The sequence below is a fragment of the Mauremys mutica genome, chromosome 22, assembly GCF_020497125.1.
Source record: "Mauremys mutica isolate MM-2020 ecotype Southern chromosome 22, ASM2049712v1, whole genome shotgun sequence".
In the NCBI taxonomy this organism is placed as follows: domain Eukaryota; kingdom Metazoa; phylum Chordata; order Testudines; family Geoemydidae; genus Mauremys; species Mauremys mutica.
The window spans coordinates 18,952,645-18,967,279 of NC_059093.1; the positions used below are offsets into that span (position 1 = coordinate 18,952,645).

General features: G+C 46.3%; 1 protein-coding gene across 6 annotated transcripts in view; it reads left to right on the forward strand.

The window, feature by feature from the left end:
- PKNOX2 (PBX/knotted 1 homeobox 2) overlaps positions 1–14,635 on the forward strand; it is a 651,385-nt gene that overhangs the window by 587,786 nt on the left and 48,964 nt on the right. For all 6 annotated transcript variants that reach the window (XM_044997252.1, XM_044997249.1, XM_044997251.1 and 3 more), the window contains one exon: positions 5,337–5,456. In XM_044997252.1, coding sequence (XP_044853187.1) covers positions 5,337–5,456 — 120 coding nt within the window. The remainder of the gene's footprint in view (positions 1–5,336; positions 5,457–14,635) is intronic.

Consider the following 14,635-nt stretch of genomic DNA (forward strand, 5'->3'; position numbering starts at 1 on the left):
AGAGCCTATATTTTCGGAACCCCTTGACCAAATAATCCTAAATTTATAGCACAATGTATATCCTGATCCCTCTTGTAGCATAACACATTTTATGACAAACCTCTAGAGAAGTGGATTTTTCAGCACTTTGAAAGTCAGCTCTTAAACAGAAAGTTATTCTCAACCTTAACTATGGAAGTGGCAGCCTTCCATAATACTGCCTGCTCCCAAGGCTAAAACTTCCAAAGGTACGGAGATGCCATCCAATATTTATAAATTTTAATTCTTTTTGGTTGGGGGAGACCTGCTCATTTGAGACATAAACGTTTTGGAGAATTCAGTGTAAGGCTCATCACTCATGAGTAATCATCACTCATGTGTAAGGCTATGTTTTAGTCATGGGTATTTTTAGTAAAAGTCATGGATGGGTCACGGGCAATAAACAACAATTCACGGCCTGTGACCTGTCCATGACTTTTACTATATACCCTTAACTAAAACTTGAGTTAAGGGGACCATGGGTGCTCTGGGAAGGCAGGCAGTGGCGCACAGCTGGCGCTGGAATGGGGGGCCAGGTGGCGGCGTGTGGCCCAGGACCCCTGCTGGTCCTGGAGGGGGGAAGGATTGACGGGGCTGGAGGGCTCCCTATCTGGCTCTGACCAGCATCTCGCTGCAGCTCATAGGGGAGGGGCAGCCAAGGGGGCTCCAACTCACTGCTCCCATCACAATGCCAGCTCCGCAGCTCCCATTGGCTGGGAACCAAAGCCAATGGGAGCTGCGGGGGCAGCACCTGCGGCATGGGTAGCGCGCGGAGCTCCTCTGGCCGCTCTGCCTAGGAGCTGCAAGGACATGTCAGTGGGAGCCGGGGAGCGCCCCCCCCACCCAGGTAAGCACCGCCACGCACCCTAATCCTCTGCCCCAGCCCTCAAGCCCCTCCCACACACCCAAACTGCTGCTGCTGGCCACTGCAGAAGTCACAAAGGTCATGGAAAGTCACCAAATCTGTGACTTCCATTACCTCTGTGACAGACACGCAGCCTTACTCATATCTTCTCCAGAAAAGCTACCTGATGGATGGGAGACTGTGAAAGATCTGGTGAGATTGACTTTCTTTATGTCTCTAACAACATGGGCTGGGACTTGAAACTATTCAAATACAAAGTGTAAGACCCAGGATCAAACTTCCTGAAGAGTCACGGGTTCCCAGGAGTAATAATGCAGCCTCTGCATTTACAGGGTAACATAGAGGGCACAAACTACCCTCTTGCTTTGTTTGATATAGAAAAGCACCCAGGGAATGAATAAGAGCTCAAAGGAGCCCTCCCCTTTTCTCTCCCCATCCGATCCCAGTGCAGACTCTGTTACTCCCAGACAGCGAGCTCTCTCCCCTTTTGACCCTAACTTTTTAGAGCAGAGTGGCTAATTTTGTTCACCTGCCACAGTCCCAGATAAATTCCATGTAGGTATTTCTTGCTGTTGCAAATGAATTCCAGTTAATCTCTTCCCCTGGCATGCTCTGACCTGGGGAAAATCATATACCTTCTAGTGTTACACAGGTGAAACCCTGCATTTCAGTTTCAACATTTCACACTGTGCCAGTTGAAACCAGATAGCACCTGATCAGCCTTTGAGCCCTTTGAACTTGCACTCACCCTCTTTTCACATTAATGCATTTATTTCTTATTTTACAAAGCTTACTAAAACGCTCGGAAGTGCATTTTCACTACTGCAGTCTCCCTGGTCCTTACCTTGTCCTCAGCTCTTTGAGCCTGGATGAGGAAGAAAAAATAAAATCCAAATCTAGGTTCTTTTAAATGTATAAAGGGAATTGATGGCTCAGATCATACAGTGAAACTGCTCAGATGTATGAAATACAAGTATGCTGGGAATATTGTGGCAGTGACAGAGCCCTGGACAAGCACCTCCTGATGCTATTCCTGTACTGCCTGGGTAATTTATTCTGCCTAGGCCCTGCAATACATCACAATCTTTGCCTGAGGGAATCATTTATACCTGACACAGGGCTGCCATAGTGATGTTTAATTCATACAGGAGAAGTGTTTTGATGAAGAACCTAAAAAAAAAAAAAAAAGAAAAGAAAAGAAAAGGCTTTAAATTGATGTTGAGATTACAGCTAGTTTCCTGCAACCTCATTAAAACTCTTCTTCCCAAGAATATATATATATAGTGCCCCCTATCCACCTGGTTACCTCCATTAGCGCCAAGCTCCTTATGGGTTTTGATGGACAGGCCTGGGTTCTTCTGGATCCTGCCATCTACTCAACAGAATGTAATTTCTTTTTCTTCCCATATGAATGTATTTGGCAGTGCCTCCACCTGCCTTGCTCCTTCCTGGCAGGGTCACCAGGGCAGCTTGGGAGGAAAATTCTAATCACAGGGTAACCCTCACTTACTTGCAGATAGTTGCAGACTACCAAGCGATAATACAAACACATTACAATATATTTAACAGTAATTCTATTAAACAGAAGGTAAATATAACATAACAGGGTAAAACATATTCTCAGGGTCACCAGTGTCCATGCTGATAATACCTGTGAATTTCCCCAGTCATGTGACCTGATATAGCAAATGTACAAGTAGCATCCCATTGGTAGGTGTACTTCATAGGGGCCCTTGATGACTGTGACCATGAGATCTTTGGTGCAGCAGTTAGCAATGTCGCTGACTGGGCTCAGTACAGTCCAAAGGACTCTCACATGGTAGGGTAGTAAGTCCCTCTGCAGATTTAATAGGCAGCAGGTGATACAATCCCCAAACCTTTCCCCCCGGGCTTGAGGACACTCCCTGACTAGCTAACTGAAGGATGGTGCACTCACAACTTCATGACGGATCTGCAGGTTCAGAGATGGCTCTGGACTCCTCAGCACTACAGAGGGGCTGATAGCGCTGCTGGCAGGCGTCCTCTCCATGCAGGAGTCAGGCTGCTCCTGGTGCCAGGATCTCCCCTCCCCACTACGGGGTGCCAGGCTCATGGTGCAGGTTACAATAACTCTACTAAACTCCAAACTGTAGTCTCCTGCCCCAGTGTTCAGACACACTCCCAGCAGGGAGCAGCCCTGAACAAGCACCTGGAGCAGAGCTGGCCATGTGGTGACTGATCTCACCTAAGGGGCTGGGGGGCTAACTCAACCAGGCTGGGGGAAGTTTTCCCAATAAAACTCTAGAAACTGGGTGTTGCCTTGGAGCGGGAAAGGCTCAAGCTGAGGGATCTTGCTTTCAGGTCCCCAGAGGCCAGTTCTCAGGGGGAACCCTGCATGCAAGACTGGGACTCACCATTCTCCCCACCCCTGACAGGCCATCCTGCCCTTACCCTAGCTGGCTGCAGACTACTCCCCAAAATGGCTTCTCCCCCATTCAGGGCTCCCTGGGAGGGACATCTCACTCCCTATTGGTCAGGCTAGCTCTTCTTCCTTTGCTTTCCCTTGTCAATCATTTGCTCTGAGCAGGCTCCTGCAATCCTTCCCCAAACCAACAGAGCCCCTGTTGTTCTACATAGTGGCTCTCTTCTCTCCCTCTGGGTTGCTGAGCAGTCTCTGAGTCTGTCCTTGGCCCCCTTCCTTCCCTACCAGGGACAATGTGCCTCTCGCTGAACTACCATCACACAGAACCCCAGGAATCTACTTGGGGGGTTACATATTTATATACACACACACCTTTCTATTTAAAACCATGTTTCTTTGCTGGTCTGGGAATAATCTGATTGAGACTCACATGTTTATAATTCATTCTAAATGCATGAAGGATGAGGGATAGCTCAGTGGTTTGAGCATTGGCCTGCTAAACCCAGGGTTGTGAGTTCAGCCCTTAAGGGAGCCACTTAGGGATCTGGGGCAAAAATCAGTACTTGGTCCTGCTAGTGAAGGCAGGGGGCTGGACTTGATGACCTTGCAAGGTCCCTTCCAATTCTAAGAGATAGGTATATCTCCTATTATTAATAGATTAAGAGTTTTCATCTCAAGCAGCAAACGGTTGTTCAGAGAAAAGGTAGTTACTGCTACTACTGCCTAGGACTAACTGTATTCTGTGTCTGATGTGGGCAATGCAGACAGCATTTGGGCCTGTAGGTAACATATTTGAATGATACTTTGCCACAACCGGCTCCAAGTTTTTTGCTGCCCCAAGCAAAAAAAATTTTCCGCGCCCGCCCCCCCCAGCCCTGCCCCAACTCCACTCCTTCCCTGTCCCATTCCAACCCCTTCCCCAAAACCCCAGCCCCGCCTCCTCCCCCGGGCATGATGCATTTCCCCTCCTACCCCTCCTTCCCTCCCAGCAGAGGTGAGCCGGGGGGGAGCGATTCCTCTGGCCCCTCCCTGCAGGGTTACTTCCTGTGGCCCCCCCCACGCCCCCCCCACCCCCTCGTTGCAGCGCACCTCCACTCAGGGCTGGCTCCCGGCTTTATGTGCCCCAAGCAAAAAAAATAAAAGGAGCCAGAGTACCTTGGAAAGTGCCACCCCAAGCACATGCTTGGAGCGCTGGTGCCTAGAGCTGGCCCTGTACTTTGTATTGGCACTTAGGGTCAGTTGTGCCAAATTGTAATATTTTTTCAGTAGGAAAGTTTGATCAAGGTTGCCTGCCAGATTCATTGTAGTTGCAGTTCAGCAAGACCAGAGCCCCCTGTAATGAGCTGCCAGAGGAATCCATTTGCAGTACCTAATACCCTAAAACTCTGCTACATATTCTTAACTTGCCATGTACTGGCACCTTACCTGTTACTAACTATTTACATATATACAGACATAGCACATTCCATATTCTAATTAGACCTTGAACAAGCCCAGTTCAGCAGCCAGTAGAACCGTATCACTGCTGACCATCCAGGGTAGACAAAGGCAAGCTGCAGTTTGCATTGATTGAGCTAATCAAGATTGAAAACTGGGGCAAATAGGGATTAACAATGGTATAGCTGCACCAAACACTGCCCCCCCCCCCCGTTGCTGAATTGAGATTATCCCAGAGTGCAGACAAGGACTCTGACGCAGCTCAGTCACTTTGATGTGAACTTAATGAAAACAAGAGGTGCAAGCAAGAGTGATGAAGTAGTTACTATTTACCACATCACCTCCAGTAAAGAAACACTAAAATCTCTCTTTTTCCATTTGCCAATCCTACATCTTCATTGAGAAATGGAGTATTTTACACCAGGTTACAGAAGAAAGGCTTTAATAAAATTCATCTTAAGCCATTTTGCTTTTACCTCTGTGAATGGCAGAAAGCTCTGTAGCCCAGCAAAGTCACCATGAAATCAAGCAGCCATTGTGTGTTTTGTCACCATGGCAACACAATTTTACCTGAACTGTTATTTAAGCTTTTCTTTCTCCTTTCCTGCCCTGTAGGTTAACCTGGATCTGACCTCCCTCCTTGACAGTGAAGATAAAAAGTCAAAGAACAAACGGGGAGTCCTACCGAAGCATGCTACCAATATAATGCGTTCCTGGCTCTTCCAGCATCTTATGGTGAGAGAAGTCAACAAGCGTGTAAGAGATTTTTAAGCAGGGACAGGTTTTAAGGGTACTCATCTTACACTGCCTCTTCATGAGAGAATAGTTAATATGTGCTAATGCTTTGATAAAATGTCGTACAAAAATCTTCAGGAGGGTCAGTCAGAAGATACTGATAAAAACTTTATTGTCTTTAACAAAGAGGAAGAATGGTGTTAAGTATGAATTTAAACCTTAAGGATGTAAATGAAGGAATTTTTAAGAAATCTAATTAATGTTACACTGCTTATGCCATTTGTTTATATTTTGCATTTGTCTCATCCTGGAGCATGAAATAGACTAATTGGCTTCATTTCAGTTTCTGACCAGTTATATCTTCATTCATTTGCACAATCTTTCAGTATTTGGGATGGAAATGCTACACAGGCTCATTTATTTCTTTAAAAACAAACCTTGAAACTTTTCTGTTGGGCTTATGTTTTGCAAAGCTTGCTTCCACAAAACCTAAATTTTGGGTCAGTTTGACCTGTCATGTGCTCCTTTAAAAGGTCTTGCATGACAAAGATAAATATTTATTATCAAGGAAAATAAAGTGCAAAAGACAGCACCAATGCACCATTATGGCTACACAGCAAAAATCACAAAATCAGGAAATGCACAGGCTAAGGAGTGTGCAGCAATGTTAATTCAGGCCTTGTCTACATGGTATGACAGTGCACACTAGAGGGGTGTGATTTCTCAAGTGCATCAGAGTGTTATACACTAACTGGCCTGTGTTGACCCTGCTTGTGCAAACTAAAAGTTCCTTGGTGCACGTTAACACATTAAAGTAGTATGCTAAAGTAGTATACAGGGGGTTGGACTAGATGACCTCCTGAGGTCCCTTCCAACCCTGAGATTCTATGATTCTATGAATAGAGAAATTTTAGTTCACGCAACCAAGCTTCTGCATGGGCTAGTTAGTGCTCAACATCTTGATTCGCTTTGGATATCATAACCCTCTAGTGTGCATTGCTGCACTGTGTAGACAAGCCGTTGTGCATCCTGTGGATTTTAGGTGTTCATTTTATAACATAAGGAAAACTATATTAAGATATACAATTAACAAAACAAATAGAGAAAACCACACAACTGTGCTTAACACAGGGCCTGATTATCCCTACAGGGGAAGATATAGAAGAAGGAGCTAAGAGGGGAGAAAACTCCATGTAGCTACCCTCTTAGCAAACTGGCTGCATAGTGTTCACTAAATCTTGTGGATCCCTTGGGGCCCACCTGAACCATGGCTGATTAACTGGAGGACAGGATCATTAGTGTGGAGATCTTGTAGCTCCACAAAGGCTGTGGCTCTCCAGTGAAGCCACACTTCCCCCTGCTTTTATACCCTGGAAAGACGTATCCTCCACCATGGAGCGGACCCACAGAAAGACTCCCAGTGATGATAGTAGGCTTTGGATGAGTTCCTGCATGCCTGACAAGTTTCCAGCTCCAGCATATCTTTGTGCTAAAAGGTGTGGTTGAGTGTTTTGAAAACAAGTAAGACCATTTTCTTACATATTAAGAGACAGATAGGCAGCCAGTGAAGGTCCCAGAGGAGGGGTAATGGGTCATGCAGCTTGTCCTTACCTCTCAGAGCTCATAGTAAAAAGCTAAGTTGCTCTGAAACTCAAAATAATAAACCGTATCTTATTTTCCTATCAAATCTTTGTGCATTTGCTGTGTCAGCAACCTGGGGTATGGTTTCAGTGTGGAAGTTTGTTTACCTAAATGCTGTAAAATTACCTTCATTTATGATTCCTGATGTCCCAGCAGGTTGCCTGTAACCATGGCAATCAGCTGAGATGTGAAAGTTCTCCGTTATGCAGAGCACAGAAGGAGTGGCAGCTGATGATATCAGTGTACACATAGTGGGAATGCAGTCCCAAATCCCAGAAGACATAGTTACCCATAACTATCAAAGTAAATCAGAAGTATATGGGAATAAAAACATAGCTGACATGGATGAGAATGTTTACAAACAGCTCTATGTATCATAATACAGTATCACTTTTAGCATTCTCCTGCCTGTCTGCAGCTCGGTTGATGACAGTGGTGCACCTGTTGTTGCAGGCAGAACTAGGCTGGGCAAATATCAGGAAAAAATTATTCCTGAATAGTTGCTTGATTCTAGCATTTGCCAAGCATTACAGTGACTTATTTGACCATCTGCATACACCAGAATCTGCCCCATGCCTTAATAATGATGAGATCACAGGGTAGCATCTCTTAGGGTAATTTACACATTTCTGAAGACATCTAGATATTGTTTGCACCCTTTTTGTTAAGAATGCTCTGTGCACCTGCTAGTTAGAGCAAGTAGGGAATCTGGCTGCTTCAGATATAGAGATATCTGCCCCAAGGGTCAGTGCTGGGGCCGGTTTTGTTCAATATCTTCATTAACGATCTGGAGGATGGTGTGGACTGCACCCTTAGCAAGTTTGCAGATGACACTAAACTCGGAGGAGTGGTTGATACGCTGGAGGGTAGGGATAGGATACAGAGGGACCTACACAAATTAGAGGATTGGGCCAAAAGAAACATGATGAGGTTCAACAAGGACAAGTGCAGAGTCCTGCACTTAGGACGGAAGAATCCCATGCACTGCTACAGACTAGGGACCGAATGGCTGGGTAGCAGTTCTGCAGAAAAGGACCTAGGGGTTACGGTGGACGAAAAGCTGAATAAGAGTCAACAGTGTGCCCTTGTTGCCAAGAAGGCTAATGGCATTTTGGGTTGTATAAGTAAGGGCATTTCCAGCAGATCGAGGGATGTGATCATTCCCCTCTATTCAGCACTGGTGAGGCCTCATTTGGAGTACTGTGTCCAGTTTTGGGCCCCACACTACAAGAAGGATGTGGATAAATTGGAGAGAGTCCAGCGGAGGGCAACAAAAATGATTAGGGGGCTGGAGCACATGACTTATGAGGAGAGGCTGAGGGAACTGAGATTGTTTAACCTGCAGAAGAGAAGAATGAGGGGGGATTTGATAGCTGCTTTCAACTACCTGAAAGGGGGTTCCAAAGAGGATGGATCTAGACTGTTCTCAGTGGTAGAAGATGACAGAACAAGGAGTAATGGTCTCAAGTTGCAGAGGGGGAGGTTTAGGTTGGACATTAGGAAAAACTTTTTCACTAGTAGGGTGGTGAAGCACTGGAATGGGTTACCTAGGGAGGTGGTGGAATCTCCTTCCTTAGAGATTTTTAAGATCAGGCTTGCCAAAGCCCTGGCTGGGATGATTTAGTTGGGTTTGGTCCTGCTTTGAGCAGGGGGTTGGACTAGATGACCTCCTGAGATCCCTTCCAACCCTGAGATTCTATGATTCTATGATATCAGAAAACTAAGCACCTATGTACAGTGGTGGTGGTGGGAACATTGGAAACCCAATGCTGGGATGAAGTATTAGTAGGTAATGGAAACCCAAATAGGGGTCTGTTCCACACATACACCATCTTTATATATGTATTATCTTCTATCTGCTTATCACCATGGTAACTTTTCAGAGCTCTTAGTGGCAGATTTTCAAAGGGATTTAGGCACATAAAGATGCAAATAGGTGCCTACTGGGATTTTCAAACAGATAGGTGCCTATGAAAATCCCACTAGGTGCCCATCTGCATCTTTGGATGCCTAAATACCTCTGGAAATCTGACCCTTGGTTCATAATTTGACCAGAATTTATGGCCACTTCACATTCTTGCCCTGGCAGAGAACAGCTAATTTTTCTTGTACACTGTTTTCACTAGATTAAGAATGTTTTATTTCTGTTGCCTCTGCCATGCAGGCATTACAAAGGGCTGCACATCATGGATCATAAAATACCATATGCAAGGTAACATTAGAGGCAACAGAAAAGAGTGGGACCTTTAACAAAGTCATACATTTCTTTGTTAATTAAACTGTTCAAAAGAGATTGAGAGATGCTGAAGTGTTGGGCAGAATTCTGAACACGCATGCCTCCAGTAATTGCTGGTGGGTAGGCAGCACAAGGGCCTGCATAATTGCTTTATGTGACATGGAGGTCCCAGGACTTTGTGTCCCCAGGAGAAAACCCCATAGAAGTTCTCCAGATCAAAATCCAGAACCACCAGAAGGTTATGCAGTTTGATCTGAGTATTTTGCAGCACTTTTGGGCTCTCCATCCACAACTCAAGCATTTCCTGGTGTACAAAGGTTCCCCGGGGCTCGACCCCCTCTGGGGCGGTAGGGAGCCACACTGGCTCACTAGCTGCAGTTGACGCTTGGGGAATTAGTCTGTTCGCGGGGTCTTCCTCGGCAGCCCTTGTGGTACAGGAACAAACACCATAAGCCCAGGCCCTGGGTCAGGGCGGGGCAGTGCAGAGTCAGGAGCTCAGGCCCTCAGGCTGGGCTGAGCAACAATAGTACAATTAGTAGCAAGCCCAGGCCCTAGGTCAGGGCGGGGCAGCGCACAGTCAGAACTCAGGCCTTCAGGCAGGGCTGAGCAACGATAATAGGCCCCAAGCCTCCAAAGGCCTGGGAGAGGGGGAGACTGCCACTCACGAGTTGGGTGGCCGGCAGGGCCGGCTCCAGACCCCAGCGCGCCAAGCGCGCGCTTGGGGCGGCATTTTGCCAGGAGGGCGGCAGGTGGCTCCGGCAGACCTCCCGCAGGCATGCCTGCGGGAGATCCACCAGAGCCGCGGGACCAGCGGACTCTCTGCAGGCACGTCTGCAAGAGGTCCCCCGGAGCCGCGGGACCGGCAACCGCCAGAGCGCCCTGCGCGGCGCGCCGCCCTGCTTGGGGCGGCGGAAATCCTAGAGCCGCCCCTGGTGGCATGGGGGACGCAAGCCCTCCCACTCCACTGCATCCCAGCCCGGGGCCCTAGCAGTGGCAGAAGACCCGCTGCTGTGTCAGTGGGGATCCTGGCTGCAACACACTGACATGGGCTTTGACCGTACTGCAGCCAGACTAGGGTCGGCTGCACCCGGGCTATTTCCAGACTCCCCCTCGGTTAGTACCTGGATTAGGGTGGTGTCCTCTGGGGGGGTCCAGCACCATCGGTTCCTCGGGGTAGTGGGCGAGCGGCAGGCCCAGCAACTCCTCCGGGTAGCGGGTGCAGGGCAGGTCTGGTAACTCCTCCGGGTAGCAACTGCAGGGCAGGTCCGGCAACTCCTCCGGGTAGCGAGCGCAGGGCAAGTCAGGCCAGTCCTGGCCTGCAGCTTGGGCTGAGGGGGTTTCCCAGTCGCAGGCTAGACTTGAGACATCTGGTCTCTCCAGCGGCTGGGGCCTTACTGAGCTCTGAGGGCAAGCCTTTATACTTCCGGGTCGCCACCTGACCCGCTGAGGGGTGGGGTCAGAGCTCCATAGCCCTGCCCACTCAGGCCTCCGGATGGGCTCGGCACCCTCCAGGGCGACGGGAAGCCACACCGCCTCACTACACCTGGGCAGAGCAGGAGGTATAGTTCAACTCCAGGTTTTGCTGGCTGTGATGTCTAGGAAGATCTAGGGGGTGGGGAGATGGAACTGGCCCTTGGCAAAGCCCTCTTCCTGCGTGGTAGTACATTAACTTTGGAAATACTAGTTCCTTAATGACCTTGCGGATATGGTCGATAAAGAGAACACCGATGTCCCATCCTCAAATCGACTCTGTGATTGCCCTGTAGACCTCCAGCCAGAGGAAAAGATCCCCTTTGGGCATATTTACCCTTTATTGGAACCCAAGCTCAAGAGCCTTTAAGATTACTTGGATGAGAATCTGGCTAAAAACTTTGTCCAACCGTCCAAATCCCGTGCAAGAGCCCCTATCCTGTTCATTGAAAAGGAAGACAAAACACTGCATATCTGTGCTGATTATCAGGCCTTGGAACACTACTACCATCAAGCACCAATATCCTCTCCTACTGATCAATGAGCTTCTAGAATGGGTTAGTGCTGCAAAGTTCTTCACCAAGCTCAACCTGCATTCATGAGGGTGACAATGGGTCGGGGGGTAGGAGGAACAATAACAGAAAATGTGGAAATAGCAGAGGTGCTTAATGACTTCTTTGTTTCAGTTTTCACCAAGAGGGTTGGTAGTGATTGGACACCTAACATAGTGAAAGCCAGTGCAAATGAGGTAGGATCAGAGGCTAAAATAGGGAAATAACAAGTTAAAAATTATTTAGAAAATGTAGATGTCTTCAAGTCACCAGGGCCTGATGAAATGCATCCTAGAATACTCAGGGTGAGGAAATATCTGAGCCACGAGCGATTATCTTTGAAAAGTCATGGAAGACGGGAGAGATTCCAGAACTCTGGAAAAGGGCAAATAGTGCCAATCTATAAAAAGGAAAATAAGGACAACCCAGTCAGCTTAACTTCTGTACCTAGAAAGATAATGGAGCAAACAATTAAGCAATCAGTTTGCAAACATCTAGAGGATAATAAGGTGGTAAGTAACAGTCAGCATGGGTTTGTCAAAAACAAATCTTTAAAAAAAGGGAAGAAGGAGAATCTGGGGAACTACATGCCAGTCAGCCTCACCTCAGTCCCTGGAAAAATCATGGATCAGGTCTTCAAATACTCCATTTTGAAGCACTTGAGAAGAGGAAGGTGACGAGGAACAGTCGGCATGGATTCACCAAGGACAAGTCATGTCTGACCAACCTGATTGCCTTCTATGATGAGATAACTGGCTCTGTGGATATAGGAAAAGCAGTAGATGTGATATACCTTGACTTTAGCAAACCTTTTGATACGGTCTCCCACAGTATTCTTGCCAACAAGTTAAAGAAGTATGGATTGGATGAACGCACTATAAGGTGGATAGAAAGCTGCCTAGATCATTAGGTTCAACGGGTAGTGATCAATGGCTCGATGTCTAGTTGGCATCAGAATGCCTCAGTGGTCGGTCCTGGGGCCGGTTTTGTTCAACACCTTCATTAATGATCTGGATGATGGGATGGATTGCACCCTCAGCAAGTTCACAGATGACACTAAGCTGGGGGGAGAGTTAGATATGCTGGAGGGTAGGGATAGGATCTAGAGTGACCTAGACAAATTGGAGGATTGGGCCAAAAGAAATCTGATGATGTTCAACAAGGACAAGTTCAGAGTCCTGCACTTAGGATGGAAGAATGTCATGCACTGCTACAGGCTGGCAACCAACTGGCTAAGTGGCAGTTCTGCAGAAAAGAACCTGGGGATTACAGTAGACGAGAAGCTGGATATGAGTCAACAGTGTGCCCTTGTTGCCAAGAAGGCTAACAGCATTTTGGGCTGCATTAGTAGGAGCATTGCCAGCAGATCAAAGGAAGTGATTATTCCCGTCTATTCAGCGCTGGTGAGGCCACATCTGGAGTACTGCATCCAGTTTTGGGCTCCCCACTACAGAAAGGATGTGAAAAAATTGGAGAGAGTCCAGCGGAGGGCAACAAAAATTATTAGGGGGCTGGGGCACATAACTTATGAGGAGAAGCTGAGGGAACTGGTCTTATTTAGTCTGCAGAAGAGAAGGGGAGGGGGATTTGATAGCAGCCTTCAACTACCTGAAGGGAGGTTCCAAAGAGGATGGAGCTAGGCTGCTCTCAGTGGTGGCAATTGACAACAAGAAGCAATGGTCTCAAGTTGCAGTGGGGGTGGTCTACGTTGGTTATTAGGAAAAACTATATCAGTAGGAAGATGGTGAAGCACTGGAATGGGTTACCTCAGGAGGTGGTGGCATCTCCATCCTTAGAGGTTTTTAAGGCCTGGCTTGACAAAGCCCTAGCTGGGATGATTTAGTTGGTGTTGGTCCTGCTTTGAGCAGGGGGTTGGACTAGATGACCTCCTGTGGTCTCTTCCAAATATAATCTTCTATGATTCTATATATGTCTACGCTTGGAGCTAGAGGTGTGACCAATGTGCTAAAAACAGTAGTGTAGTCAGTCAGTAGTGTAGCAGTGACATTGGCTAGCCATGCTGAGTATATACTCATGGGGTTCTGGCAGGTTTGTACTCAGGGTGGGTAGATCATGCTGCCACTGCCCATGCTTCCTCAGTGATGCTACTGGGACTGAGCCCCCCAGCTCTAAGTATAGCCATACCTATAGAATACCCTTATGGAAGGTGTGAAAGTTCCATGATTTGGGACTTCTGAAACTACGCCAGACTAGAAAATGTTCTACAGGGAGAAATCCTGCATTGGTAGAGCTATGGACTGGATGGTCTAATAGGACTATTCTGACTTGAATTTATCATTCCATGATCCTATGCGGGATCTTCTGTACACTGGATATTTTCTTGAAGCTAGGATTTTTGGGTTATCCATTCCCTGCAGTTGGCTTCTGGTGCAAAAAAATTAAAAAGCACTTGGTAGATTTTCTGGTGCACCATGTTGCACACCAATTAATACAGATTTAGGCAGTTAGCACTATTAGAAAGGGACTCTAGGGCATTCCATGCAGCTTGTCCTAATTATCCCTGAAGCTGTGAGTTTCTAAATTATGTATTTTCTAATCTTATAGTTTTTGGTGCTCAAATATTTCCTTTTTTTCTTAGTTTAGAAGTTAATCTAGTAGCCATCATCAGGATACCGTGGTCATCATAACTCATTTCAGTACCTCAGCCCACTGGACAGATGGTACAAAGTGCCAATTTAGGAAAATGTTTCAAAAGAAATGTGGATGCAGATATAAAAATATCCTGGAGACAGAGTGTTATCTGAAAATTATGTACTATATTTATGCTAGTGTTAATGCAATTTAGGGACTGGGAAATGAAGTACTCCGAAGTAGGAACTCATTATTTAAATATGACGTTTCAAAGATTGAAATGCTCCTAGAGATTGAGGCAATGCCAGATATTAGGGATGGGTCTATATTCTAAACCACAGAAGACTTGAATTAATTTTTAAAATTGAACAAAAATGTTTCAATTTAAAACATTAATGACATTAAAACTACTGAACTGATTTTCTTCAAACTTGGATTGTTTTTTAAATCTCATTGAGACTTAAAAATGCAGTCAAATATCAATGTATGGTAATATAATTTACTATATGTAATAGTTTATAACAAAGTCCATTTTGTATTATATTATAAATTGTGTTTACTGACAAATTGTGTATAATGAGCTAAAGACAGAATCTACTTTAAAGAATTAAATGTATAGAGCTAAAATTGAGCTTTCAATTTTAACTCTATTGAATACAGAAGAACTCTTAACTTAATTTCTCAGCCTC